Below are 15018 nucleotides of genomic sequence, written 5' to 3'. Positions count from 1 at the left end.
GCAGTAACCCTTCGAGATAGCGTACAGGAAAGGACAGCCCAACGTAGGGGCAGATGCTTTGTCCACGCAGCCACTACCAGAGACGTTTCGAGGTATCAAGGAGAAATCGGCGGCGGAAGCATCTTCCAGGGCAGCGAGGATGTCGCAACGTGGAAGATGTGCGTCCCGAAAGCACTACTGAAAACGGTGCTAAAGGAAAACCACAACTAACCGTCAGCTGGCCACGTAGGATGCCGAAGGATAATAGCTTGCATAATCGCAAGGTATGGGGTCCCGAAAGTAACGGACAACGGAGTACAGTTTGCCAGCCGAGATGGGTACCAAGCAACAGTTCACAGTTCCATAAATCCGGCCAGAGCTCCTGCAACAACAAACACAAAACACAAGCAAGGAACTGCAACATGCAGACCAAGCAGACGCAAAACATTGAAACTCCAAGGATCCTCCAAGGACACTCAAAGGACGTTCCAAGACACACCAGGGAAACTCCAAGGAGGTTCCAAAGACACCAGGGAAACTCCAAGAACGCTCCAAGGACACTCCACGGAAACTCCAAGGATGCTCCAAGGACCCTCCAAGGATTCTCCAAGCACATTCCAAGGACTCTCCAAGGAATCTCCAAGGACACTCCAAGGACGCTCAAAGGACACTACAAGATGACTGCAGGGATTATCCAAGGACTCTACAAGATAACTCCAAGGATACTACAAGATAACACCAAGGACTCTCCAAGGACGCTACAAGACCAGGGATTATCTAAGGACACTGCCGGATAACTCAAAGGATTCTTCAAGGATACTATAGGATAACTCCAAGGATACTACAAGATAACTCCAAGGATACTACAAGATAACTCCAAGGAAACTACAAAAGGTAACTACAAGGATTCAAGGAAACACGACAGGCATAACATAAGAACGATCAAACCTCGAAGGGGAACAAACCAAAGCGTCTAAAGACTCGGAGGAATGTACCGTGATGTCCAGATAGGAAGCAGAGGCCGAAGGAAATAGAGGTATCGAAAGAGGAAATCTCGGAACCGAGGTGTCGTTAAAGGGAGCCCAGGCTTCAGATGAACAATCAAAATCGACAAGCAACATAAGCACACATGTGACGAGGAGCGAAGCGCGCAAGATGTTGGCTGTCCACCAGCCGTTCGGAGGATCCAGCTCAGGGCAAGGATAATCCACATCCCGGCCTACCCGAACCTCGCGGCGGATCTCCGGGCGGGGCGTCCCCGAGCCGGTCATCAGCTCCGACAGCGACGTCGGGTTGGTAGAAGACCCGCGGGTGGAGCAGCGGCGATGGTGGCTTCGCAAAGCGGTCAACCGGGCCGACGGCCGCATCACGACTGGCGCGGCGGAGGTAGAGTGAGCCAGCGAAGAGCCGCCCCAGGACCAGCTGGCTCCCAGTAGCCATGCCGAGGCTGTGGTAGCGGCTGCGTGGGAATTTCGACGAAAGTGAGAGGCGCGAAGGCGGAGCGAGGAGCGGCGGTTGAAGGAGATGGAGGAGTCTGGAGTGGCAAGCCCAATTGCGGACTGCCGAGAAGGAAGAGCAGCAATGAAAGACAACGAGACACGGGTGAGCCCGCAGGACCCAAGAACCCAAGGCAGGCTGGAGCCATGGACCCTCCTAACACCGAGCACCGGTCCGACAACACCAGGATCAGCAGCAGCAGACGGCACGACGGCAGCACCGGAACAGGATGAGCCGCTGGAAAGGGTGCCCTGGGTGTAGCCCGATCCCGGGGAAAGTGACCGACTCCCGCTAAAACGGCAGGAAGATCCACCAATTGGAGCGGAGCGGCACACAGGCGTGCCACATGCATCATGAATCCCAACGGGACGGCAGCAATAGGCACAACTCCAGTTTGAAGCTGTGCGTGAAGGACATGTGGGTCAAACAGGAACCTCGGACTTTGGACCTGGAGTAGAGATTCAGCCGGCCGTGCGCATAAGGGAAATAACGGAACCCGGAGCCCTATATAAAGCCGCAGGCCGTTGGTAGGTGGATCAGTCGATCACGAGGAGTCAATCCGTCAAGATCAGTGAAGATATCAAAGTGAACAAGTTAGGCTCATTCTCACCCCTTCGGCGTTTGTTAACGTGATGATCGGACCGGCACCCCAGATCTCGAGTTGTTTGTCGTTCTCTGAATAATATTTTGACAATGCATTTTTCATTTCGTCCAATCTGCGAGTGCTTAGAGAAGGAGGACTTGGCCCATGCTCAATTTATTCGTATGATGGAACTCAATGGTGTTAGTGATAATGTGGTCTGGATAGGTGACTAAGATTGTCCAGAAATCATCGTTTCATTCAAGCTAATTCATAAATATTATTTCACTCTCTTGAGGCGAATATGCCTCCCAGGAGGTCCAAAGGGCATCACGCGCCTCGTTCAAGGCGATCTGCTTATTCCTTGTTCCCAAATCCTCGCATTAAGCTTTCTCTGAACTCCGCTTGGTTTCTACATTTCTTATTGTTAGAAAAGAAACACTTCATTTTTAAGTCCAGACTGCGGACCACTCTACTTGCAGGATTGTTTTTATAATCTGTCTTGCTGGGTCTCGAGGTCAGAGCTGCGGTTTTTCTGTCCTGGCCTTACTCTCTCTAAAGGGCCTCCTTTTGCAGGTTGGCGAGGCTCAGTCTCACCCCTTCGGCGTTTGTTAACGTGATGATCGGACCGGCACCCCAGATCTCGAGATGTTTGTCGTTCTCCATCTCTGAATAATATTTTGACAATGCCTTTTTCATTTCGTCCAATCTGCGAGTGCTTAGAGAAGGAGGACTTTGCCCATGCTTAATTTATTCGTTTGATGGAACTCAATGGTGTTAGTGCTTATGTGGTCTGGATAGGTGACTAAGATTGTCCAGAAATCATCGTTTCATTCAAGCTAATTCATAAATATTATTTCACTCTCTTGAGGCGAATATGCCTCCCTACCGACTTCCCGCTGAAACCCCTTTTTCCATTGCAGCGGTGGATTTCTGTGAAACAAACTTGCGCTACCCTAGAATATAGAAGCCAAGTCCCAACACTCTAGCTCCTAAAATTTCCGAGATCTCAGCGTTCGACTCAGCTAGTGATCCTGATCAAGAATATATATACTTTATGGGGTTGGAAACGCATCCTTCTACCTGTTACATACTTTTCGAAGAACCTAAAACCCCTTTTACTTTACGAGAAACTGGTATAAAAACTTATTGTAAGTACCAACTTGGCGCAATTGTTCAAATCAAAAAAAGCTTTATCCTTTTGTAGGGCAGTCCCTAAACATTTGTTAAGTGTCAAAGATAGATAATAACATGCTACGTCCACTCTTTCGCCCACAAACAGGGAAACAACGCAGCCCCCAGTTTTCATGCTGGAAAAAATATTTTAAAATTTGTACCTATCGAAAGAAATAAGAAAAAATTGATATGCACACTACATGCAGCAAATAAGCTGTTTTTACTAATACGCTACCAAGCCGCTAGAGGCGCTATACGCTAGTTGGCGCTGTAGGTTTAATAATCGGCTTTATCACTTTAATACCTTTATACTTTCCAACAACAAAAAAATCGCGGGTAGCTGGCACATTACAATTTCGCTTTGCTGCTGTTACATCGCCATCTCCCTTTTGCTCCCTTTTGCTGAGTAACGGGTATGTAGTCGAGGAAATCTTCTATAGTGCTCTGCCTTTTAGTCTCTTCAATCGACTCGAAACGCGTTTTCCGGAGTGGTATCTGGTGTTTGGGGCTATCCAGAAGTCATACGGACCCAAATCAGCGAATACGGTGGGTGGTACGATATGCTTCACACTTTTTTGTCGAAAAGGTCACGAAGAAATGTGAGCCGGTGCGTAGTCCTGATGCAAAAACGAAGAATTTTTGTTCCCCATAGTGCTGGTCTTTTTAGACGAATTGAATCACGCAAACGACGGGTGGAAGGATGTGCATCACAGAAAAAGAAAAGAAGAAAAATAACCTAATTTTGACAACATACATTTTTATCGCATTTGGGGGATATGATGGCTGTATTGCTTACAATCCATTAAAGATCACGTTTCCCCCATTTGGCCCTCGCACCCCCTTTATCTAGGTAACGGGTATATGATAGTCGAGGCCGTCGAATATAGCATTTTCTCTCTTGTGTTTTATATAAATATATGTGTAGTCTAGCTTACCCTTAGAGCACCAGCCACCACAAGAACCGACTTAATAGCACGAAGTCCCCAGTCATAATGATCTTGCTTAGACAGAAGTTCCTTACATAGAGTGTATAGTGTAATAAATTTTCTCGCAAGTAAACGGGCCTCTTGAAATCCTTCAGCCACTAACATAATTTCGCTTATCAAAGCAAAATCAGGAACGACCATGGCACAAGGACGATATAGTGCCTTAAGGTTTTCAGGCAGCTCTGCTCGCCCTGCATATCCTGGATTCATTGTTATAAACACTCCAACCGTTGTACGCAATGCGATATGCTCCCCCAAAAAACTAAAGGCTTGTTTTTTGCTTTTAATGGCATCCTGAATACACTTAACTTGTACGGCCACTACCGATAACACCTCCACTGAGATACGATTAAACTCGTCAAAGCATCCCCAAGCACCTGTTTGGGCCAACCCTTTATGGATATCTCCTATGGACTTGTAATCCATTTGTTCTGAACAGTTAAATACATAAACCATCATCCCCAATGCTCGCCCAAGGTCCTTCGTGGTTTCCGTTTTACCTGTTCCAGCTGGTCCTGCTGGAGCACCGCCCATAACCAGGTGCAATGACTGCGTTAAAGTTATATAGCAGCGATCTGTCAGTGGCGTGATTACAAGACGCGGTGTATTTCCGAGGTATTCATAGTCGTAGCGAAACTGGGCATCACATATGTTAGCGAAGCAATCGTCCAACTTCGGGTCCCATCTGTGTCTCAATTGGCTTTGCCACTGGAAGGCAGTTTGTACTTCAACCTTTTTGGCTATAATAGTGGCCACGACATCCCGACTATGAACGTCAATTGTGCATATAGTCATGATTTTTTGTCGCTCTGCGGCCGTTAGGTCTCCCAAAAGTAATATAATCAGATTGTTTAACTGAGTTACCTGTTTCTTGTTATAGTCCTTTAATGCATTTTCATAGCGCTGCTGAACCTTTGCAAAGGCGTCGTTTGTCTCCGTAGTCCACATGATCTGTGTGCCGACGAGAGCGGGCTGTGCAGGCCACTCGAATATCCAGACATGCCGGGGCTTGTGATCGTAAAATGTTAGAGATCGCTTAAGTTGGTCCCGCAAGGTATCTCGCATTTTCTCCGTTATTCGGTTGAGCCAAACCTCAACTTTACCGCTGCAATCGCAGTTTTCTAGGAAGGGAACATACTCCTCCAACTCTTTTGCCACCATACCAGCAGCATTCTTAGAGCCGGAAATAAGGTTTAGTTTGCCCAACGAGTCGTAAAGCTTGGTGAGATGTCGAGCAACAAGAGCCGGGTTGTTCCCGTTTGACAATATATCAAGAAGATCCGCGGACGATACAAAATAAAATCGGGGATATGCTAAGCGCTTTGTTTCTAAATAGTCATTTAATGCTTTTTCGCAGAGGAGAAGCATTTTAAGCAGCATTTCTAAGTGGTCATACAGTTTACTGCCAGAGCGGTTAGTTGACCTAACAACATTGCGGTCAGCGTTCATTTGTGCAAGAAGTGCTTTAAACTCCTTATCAATGTAGTCAAAACGCTTTGAATCTTCTGGGAGCTGAGATCGGATGTCCTCTGAACCAATAAAAATGCTTTCGAGGTATTGCCACTTACGTTGCACTTCAAACCATGAGCCAATAATTTGGTCGGCATTGGACAGCCTGTTTTGCCAAAGTCGGACTTCGTGCTCAAAAAAGGCAATATATTTTGATGATGCCATATTCTGCAATTGGCCTTGATGATCCTCCAAAGTTTCGATCAACTCTTCAGATGCCTTTAAAAGTTTAATACTAGTTCGGTCATGTATTTCTGTACCAAACTCCATCGAGGCCCAAGCGGCAGCTATATCTCGGAGCTGTTTTTCCATTGCCATTTCTTTCACTGATTTATCCACAATATTTTTAACTTCTTCTTCATACTCATGTAAATTTAAATCAATTAAGTCTTTGAGAGTTGTAGAGTCGTCCATGCTAAACTTAACCTTGGTAGTTTGCATTAGCTCAATCCAGTGACGGTCCCGAATTGCCGGATTTTGGAGCTCAGTTACGGCACGAAGTGATGTCATCAGGTTTTTGAGAGACGCCTCCATAAAAATAAATGGTTCCCAAGTTCGCATGGCCTTATCAAGTCCTCTCAGCTCGCGACCAAATTTTTTACACTCTTGGTCCATGTTTTCAATGTCAATTTTTTTCCAGGGTGTCTTTTTCCAGTCATTTATAGTAGACTGTATAGTTATTGCAAAGTCCCACATTATCTTTACGAGCTTAAGGTCAAATCGACACAACTCGATTTTCACTGCATCTGGTCCTTGCAATTCAAAGAGTACAGCCGATTCTGCCAAACTTTTTTGACGTTCTTCAAGAGCAACGATTTCCATGTCTGACTCGTCAATTAGATCGTAGCAGTTTACACACGGTACAAAAAAAAATTTCTTTGACACAAATTTTTTTCGGTAAGTATTGGCCATATTATCACAAAGAAGAATACGTTTTTCAATCAAATCTACTTGATAGCTCTGGATTGGGGCAATTAGTTGTTTTGTAGTGGCTGCAAGACGCTTGACTTTCATCCAGGCATCTGGTAGCTCGTTGATCTGTGCCAGCTCGGTGTCTTTAAATTCGTAGTTGTAAAGCCTAAGTAAGTCAATTATTTCCTTCAGTGGATCAAACATAGAGTCATAAATGTACTGCTTTTCGTTGATCTGATTAAGAACAGATAAAATCTTTACAAGACCCTCAAAATCATCCTTTTGCAATTCAATCTTGAGCACAACATTGGCCTCATCCACAAAATCTTGAAGCTCCTACAAAAATAAAAAGAAAAAAGAATTTGTATTTATATTTGAGTTTATTGTTTCCCAATTCTACAAAAACAGAGACTTATTATTATGTAACCCGACCCCATGAGCTCCTTTGCAGCGCTTGTTTGTTTTACGCCCGATCTAACGCCCATAAACGGCCAAAATGCTAAATCCCGTCTAGCACCCACATTTTAAAACATTTTTGAAAAATTTAAATGAGATTTTGTTATGACTACACTGCTTGACAGTGTTTTTGGAGCAGACCTATAGGCATTAATCAGTTAATATATACGTATAAATAAATGTCTGCATAAGTGCTTTTCGATACTAACGTCTGGTGTTTGTGAAATATCAGTTTCAAAAAAATTAGTATAAGATATCTCCGAGAGTTTGTACATGGGCAGATAGATACAGATGGGCAGTTAAGTTATCATCGTATCTTTAGTCACAACTTGTGGACAAATAAGTATGTTCAAGATGAAAATATTTTACATGCATTTTTATACCCGTTACTCGTAGAGTAATAAGGTATACTAGATTTGTCGGAAAGTATGTAACAGGCAGAAGGAAGCGTTTCCGACCCCATAAAGTCAATATATATTCTTGATCAGGATCACTAGCCGGGTCCATCTAGCCATGTCCGTCTGTCCGTCTGTCCGGATGAACGCTGAGATCTCGGAAACTATAAGAGCTAGGCTATTGAGATTTGGCGTGCAGATTCCTGAGCTTCTTACGCAGCGCAAGTTTGTTGCAGCAGAGTGCCACGCCCACTCTAACGCCCACAAACCGCCCAAAACTGTGGCTCCTACAGTTTTGATGCTAGAATAAACATTTTAACTGAAGTGTATTGTTCTCATCAATACATTTCGTTTTGCTGCTTGCATATCTCTATTTCTCTTTGGGCCCTGACTGAGTCCCTCGCTGAGTAACGGGTATATGACAGTCGAGGTACTCGACTATAGCGTTCTCTTTTGTTATACCTGTTACTCGTAGAGTAAAAGGGTATACTAGATCGTCGAAAAGTATGTAACAGGCAGAAGGAAGCGTTTTCGACCCCTAAAATATATAGATTCTTGATCAGGATCACTATCCGAGTCGATCTAGGCATGTCCATGTCCGTCCGGATGAACGCAGAGATCTCGGCTTATCCTGCCCGTAGTCAGGAAGCACCTTCCTTGCCCTTTCTACCTTTTTTAGCCATTCAGGCGAAGTTGTTGCAACGTTGCTCCTAGTATGAGAGCGCAGAGTCTGGGCGGCCGTCCGCCTTTCTTCGTATTTATTATATTCGTATAGAGTTCCCGTCTCTGGGTTTTATTTTGTATTATTTGAATTTGTTTGATCCATAATTGGTCCCACGATTTGCGGAGAAGGGGAAAAGTGTCTAAGGCAATAGTTAGAACAGGGGGTCGCCATGTCCCTGACCACACCGTTTGAGACTGGGCTAGTTTTTCGTCCACGATTTCGTGTTTGGCTTTTCCCACCACGTCCGCTATCCGCAACCTGCGACCCTCTCGGTTGGCCCAGCTAGGCGACTTTGGAACCGTCTCACAAGTTCCTCAGCCGAGATCAATGACATAAAAACGGCAACCTTATGAAAAATCCGCAAACAAACGCGTTATGGAGCGCGGAACTCAGCTTAGACTTAAGCAGTTAGATTTTGGCATTCATCTTGAATAAACCGCGTTCGCTCCCCCGCCTATTTTGTCAAGTTATCATTTTGCGTAATTACTTTTCGGTCAAGGGGCACTTCGCGTATCGTGTGTTTCTCCCATACAGCTCGACGCTGATCGCCGCATCCAGCGTACGCCAGCCGCAGCAGCAGCAAACCACCGAAGACGAGCACAGCAGTTCCCGCCGCCGCCTCCCATGCCATTCTAACAGCGCCGACGGTACCCCGCTATCCCCCGGCGTACATAAAGTGCTTGTGCCTAACCGAAGTAGACACTTCTGCCACGTCGCGGCAATGGTAACGATGGTTACTGCGATGCCGGACCACAGGCGATGCGGAGCTGCTCTGAGGTAGAGCTAACGTGGTTAGCTGCTAGTTGAGATAGTGTATTACGAGCCCTATTCCCAGATGTAGGAAGTAGAATCGCGGAGTTAAGAGGTGTGTTGATAACTGTTTTATTCTTCATTTGGAACATGTTTATATACTACTTGGAACACGGAAGTTTAGTGCAATGGTTAGTGAAGTAAGCTATATTCTAAAGTTGGTCAGGGAATTATGATTATGGTAGCAGTTTTCGTAGTTGGCTTTGCGTAGTTGGCTGACACTGCAAAATGTGCTGACTGCATTGGCCGGTCAGTGTGCCGTTGAGTCGGTGAGACGGTGAGTTAGTGAGACATATAATATGCTGATCAGCAATTCTCATATGCAGTGGGTGCTACTGAGCGCCTGGTACTGTTCCCAATTTGGCTACTGCTTGATTTGTTGGGTGTGGTCATGTTGAGTACCTTTGGGTACGAACATTCTCCCCCCCCCCCCATTGAGGGGTACCCTCAATTAAGTCGTGATGTCGGTCAGCCCTTGACCGAATTGTATAGGAAGCACCTAACAAATCATTGTCCAAGGTGGATCGTTCCTTCAACTGAGGTTCATGTTTGTGATTCAGGTCCTTCACATCTTCTTGATGCTGCTTAACACTCCCCTTTGCGATATAACTGACATTACCGCGGAGACTGAAATTGTACCCTCGTAGAACTTGCTCATTTGGCACGTCTATGGTATGTGGACATTCTGCAACCAAACTAAGATATTCCTTGGTTAAGTTTAGAAATGTTGAACCAAAGTCAGCCTTCTTGTAGGTTTTAAATTGATGAGATTTCGGTTCTATATTCATCGGATTTTTATCTTTTGTTGGCTCATAAGCAGCGTTCGGTCCTGCAAAATCACCTCTGCCTTCTACCAGAATAGGGTTGATTTCCGTATCAGATGAGGTTTCTTTATTGAGATAACCTGTGATTAGAGAATACATTTCAACCCCTAAGGTTAGGTCAACGGGTCCAGGTTGCCGAAAGTCAGGATCTGCTCACTGCAGTCCCTCGGGAATATTAAGATCGGTATCAATCGGTACTGACGGTTGGTCTGTAATGACTGTTGGAATAATAAGTACTTCTATAAGTGTTTCAAACCCTGATGCACATGATGAGAGCCTTAGGGTTGATACGATTTCTGTTGTTGTTTTTCCTCCGATTCCAGATACTTTAATCGGTGACGACATTTCCATAAGAGACAGCAGATCTGCCATCCTCTTTGAAATAAGATTCCCCTGTGATCCACCATCTATTACAGTGCGACACGTTTGTAGTTGACCGGTTGGCCCTTGTAATGATTCCTTGGCGGTCGCGAGCAGAGTTTATCCTCTAGGGTTGTCGTAGCCTGCAATGGTTGCTGCGCCGGCCACTGGATTGCAAGTCGGTCCTTGGTGTAGCAGGGAATGAAGCCGTTGCTGCTGGCAGACTCCAGAAAGATTTTCTGATATTTTTCGACCAGCTCCTTAAGTGCTTCTAGTCGTGAAGAGTAACACTTCTTCATCTAGGTCGCAAAACTGCTGCCAGAGATCGTTCAGCTGATTTAGTTTACAGGAGTAAAAGCCGTCTCGGTGGCGTCGTTCGACCGACCATAATTCTTTATGAGCTGTTGGATCTGTACTTGTAGCTCGTTTTGGTGGTCTGGTAGCGGATTGTGTAAATCGATTCTTGTGAGACTTGTTTCCTCTATGAATGAAGTAGACATATTGTGTGTCTTGGAAACAATCCTGTGATAAACAATCCCGGATAAAGCTGGATTCAGCTTTTGGTGGGAAGGGGGTTGCTGTAGTGTGATCCTTTGTTGGTAAAGGATCACGTCGGGGTGCCTAACCAAAGTAGACACTTCTGAGTCACACCGCGGGACACGGGGACGCTCTGCTGGCAGTACGACCGCGTCGCGACGGACCGACGGACATGGCTAGATCGACTCGGCTAGTGTTCCTGATCAAGAATATATATACTTTATGGGGTCGGAAACGCTTCCTTCGAGTACCTCGACTATCAGATGCCCGTTAATCAGCTAATGAGACCAAAGGGAAATGGAGATACGCAGAAAAGCGAGATTGAAATGCACCACCCACCCGTGGTTTCAATATATGGTTATGTGGGCGGTAGACAGACTTGAGCGTTATGCGCGTTAGAGTGGGCGTGGCAAATTAATCAGTCGATAGGTATTGACGAGACCAATACATTTTAGTTAAAATTTTCTATCTAGCATGAAAATTGTGGGCGCCACAGATTTGGTCGGTTTGTGGGCGTGGCAATCTTTTTTTTTAATCAATCAATAGGTACTGAGGAAACTAATACATTTCAGCTAAAATTTTTTATGTAGCATAAAATTGTGGGCGCTTCAGGCTTGGGCGGCTTATTCGCGTAAAAAACTTGCGCTGCCTACAAGGCTACGGAATTTAAACCTGAGATCCCATTTCTCTGTCTTTGATAGTTTCCGAGATATCCGCGTTCATATCTACGATTTTTGAAGTTTGTGGGGGGTTTGTGGGCTTTAAAGAAGCGTGGCAAACTTTTTTTTTGGTCAGAAAAATTCATTTCAGTTAAAATTTTTATTCTAGCATCAAAACTGTATGAGCCACAGTTTTCGGCGGTTGGGTAGGCTTTTTAGTAAGAAGCTGGGTAATCTGCATGCCAAATGCAGCTTTTATAGTTTCCGAGATCTCAGCGTTCATCCGGACAGACGGACGGACGGACATGGCTAGATCGACTCGTCTAGTGATCCTGATCAAGAATATATATACTTTATGGGGTCGAAAACGCTTCCTTCTGCCTTTTACATACTTTCCGACGAATCTAGTATACCCTTTTTCTCTACGAGTAAGGGGCTATAAAACATTAAAATAAAATTACTTCAATACTTAATCAATGCCACAAATTGTTTGAAATGCGTTGTTGGGCATTTGCAAGTCTTTCTCTGCTTCTTTTTTCTTGGTCTCCGGCGGATACATCGGGGCGATCTAAACTATACGTAACCTGGCACTGAGTCAAGATAAAGGTGAATTTAGTCACCGCTTTTCGGCGCTATTTTACCCAGTTTATTTGGGCCACTTGCTGGCCACGCACTCACTCGCATCTCCTCTCCACAAATGCCCACGCTTCTCTCATCTCCTGCAGACATTACTCTCCGCGGCTGGTTCTGGGCCGGGAGTCCTGTTTAGCTGTGCCTTGTTTGTCCTGGTTGCTGCACGTCTCTGCTGCTGTATACTTGGGGCGCCAAACGGTCACCGAACGCACTCTGTCCTCTTGACTTGTTCAGGGCCAATTGTCCGCTGCTCAAGGTCTGACTCCTCGCTGTTTTTCAGCTCTTGCGTTTAGTCAGCTTTAAACTCCACGTGGATCATCTATTTCTCTCGCTCACTCCTATGGTTTGGAGCCGTGCCAAACTTCAGGGGTGATTTCAACTGTGACCGTGTGTGAATTAGAAGTGGTCAGTGATGCGAATGTTGCTTGCTTATCGAGCAGATACTAAAAATACTATCGGTTGGGTTTTTCTTGTAGCTATTAAGTGTTAACATAAGTTAAATGTTTTGCCGGAGTTCAATAACTGGCTGTATGACCTCTTTGTAATGGCTTGTCGTGGTATGTAGACACCATGGCTTCTTTTTTATACCCTTGCAGAGGGTAATATGATTTCAGTCAGAGGTTTGCAACGCAGTTAAGGAGACGTTTCCGACCCCATAAAGTATATATATTCTTGATGAGCATGACTAGACGAGTCGATGTAGCCATGTCCTTATGTCCGTTTGTCCGTCCGTTTCTACGCAAACTAGTCTCTCAGTTTTAAAGTTATGGGGCTGAAACTTTCCCAAAAGTCGTATTTCTTTTGCAGGTAGTATATAAGTTGGAACCAGCCGGATCAACCCACTATGTCGGAAATAAAAAATTAAAAAAATTATATCTGTTTGTGCCAACCGAAGTAGAAACTTCTTGGTCACACCGCGGAACAAGGGGGTAATGACGCTTTGATGGCGGGACGATCGCGTCGCGGCAATGGTAACGATCGTTACTGCGATGCCGGACCACAGGCGATGCTGGAGCTGCGCTGAGGTTGAGCTACCGTGGTTAGCGGATAGTTGAGATAGTGTATTACGAGCCCTATTCCCAGACGTAGGAAGTAGAACCGCGGAGTTATGAGGTGTGTTGATAACTGATTTATTCTTCATTTGGAACATGTTTATATACTACTTGGAACAGGGATGATTAATGTAATGTTTAGTGAAATAAGCTATATTCTAAAAGAGGTAGGTAGGTCAGGAAGTTTTGATTATGGTAGCAGTTTGTGTAGTTGGCTTGGCTGACACTGCAACATGTGCTGACTGCATTGGCGCGTCAGTGTGCCGTTGAGTCGGTGAGAAGGTGAGTTAGTGAGACATATAATATGCTGATCAGCACTTCTCATATGCAGTGGGTGCTACTGAGCGCCTGGTACTGACACTGCAACATGTCCAGACTGCATTGGCGGGTCATTGTGCCGTTTAGTCGGTGAGACGGTGAGTTAGTGCGATATATTGCTGATCAGCAATTCCCATATGCAGTGGGTGCTACTGAGCGCCTGGTACTGTTCCCAACTTGGCTACTGCATGATTTGTTGGGTGGGGTCATGTTTAGCACCTTTGGGTACGAACATATAGGTTTCCATGGGTTATTTTAAATTTGATATCAGCAGATAATAAAACTATAAAAACGTTTTTATTTATATAACTAATCTAATAAACTATCTTCATAAAATGGGTCTCCCTAAGAGACGCACAGAAAAACAAGTTCTCTAGGACCAAGTCAGCAGCTCCAAAGAAGTCACGTGCAGATGTTATAAAAGCGGCAACCAGCAACAACGAGGAAATGACCAATAGTCACCACCACAAAAAGGCCAACGGCAGCAGGCAACCGACGCACCGCGTCGCAATATCTTTGCTTCTGTCAAAAGTATTCATTTTTTATAACGTGATAAAAGTCTGAAATCGTTTTCAGACCATAGACAAAATCTCGATCTCATGTTATTATTATTATTATTAGCTTTAGTAGTTCACAAGCTACGGGTATACAAAATGTAGAATTTTATAACTGCTTTCCCGCTAAACCATGGAATTTTTTTCAAAAGTGGTAAAGCGAATGTTTCTAAAATAGCTTATAGGGACAAACTGACAAACAAAATAAAACTTTCATTTTGAGAAGTCCTCTAAAATCTTGTTTTGCTTTTTAACGGAGTACGGTGTCATGAAGCATTGCATTTATTCCCAACGGCCCCAAAAGATCAAACTTTCTAAATTTCCGGTCTTTCTCCCAAAGTAATTGTTTTTTTTAAGTCTTGGTATGTTATCATTTTAGTTTTTGCAATACCTTTTGATTGACTTATCAATATAAACAATCAAGCGATTACAGTAGATTTTAATTCCGTGTGTATATAGTGGTCGCCTTCGCACACCCTCCTGGTGCGCTGTCACTACGTGGACTGCCGTCCACAGTGATAATAAATACCTCTATTGTTTCAAAACCTGAAATACATGACGAGAGCATTAGTATTGCTTTAATTGCAGTTGTTATTTTTCCTCTCCTTAAGAGATAGCAGATAAGATTCACCTGTGATCCAGAATCTATTACAGCGCGACATGTTTCTTGTTGACCATTTGGCCCTTGTAATAAAACCTTGGCGGTCGCGGGCAGAACTATCTTCTCGGGTTGTCGTTGCCTGCAACGGTTACAGCGCCGGACACTGGAATGCTAGACGGTCCTTTGTGTACCGGTAGGTGATGCCGTCGGTCGCAGACTCGACATCGTTGGAATTTCCGTTTATGCATCCGTTGAATTTTGAAGTGCTGCTAGATAATATAATACAGGATTGGATTCCAGGAAATGTAACGAAAGTCAATACTAGATATCAAAATTGACAGAAGATGCGGGCGGAAAACAAATCAATAAAATTGCCCACGCAATCTGTTTGTGGGGAAGACAACAAATATGCTACCCTTATATTTATAATTAATAACGCACGAATAGGTTATATTA

General features: G+C 44.6%; 1 protein-coding gene across 1 annotated transcript in view; it reads right to left on the bottom strand.

Moving 5' to 3' along the window:
* The window catches only part of kl-5 (male fertility factor kl5), a 341950-nt gene that overhangs the window by 175258 nt on the left and 151674 nt on the right, over positions 1–15018 (bottom strand). Inside the window, exon 13 of the mRNA XM_070997903.1 lies at positions 4168–6975. Within this exon, the coding sequence (XP_070854004.1) occupies positions 4168–6975 (2808 nt within the window). The remainder of the gene's footprint in view (positions 1–4167; positions 6976–15018) is intronic.

Source organism: Drosophila suzukii, chromosome Y (assembly GCF_043229965.1).
Source record: "Drosophila suzukii chromosome Y, CBGP_Dsuzu_IsoJpt1.0, whole genome shotgun sequence".
Classification (NCBI taxonomy): domain Eukaryota; kingdom Metazoa; phylum Arthropoda; class Insecta; order Diptera; family Drosophilidae; genus Drosophila; species Drosophila suzukii.
This window is presented reverse-complemented; position numbering and strand designations above follow the sequence as displayed.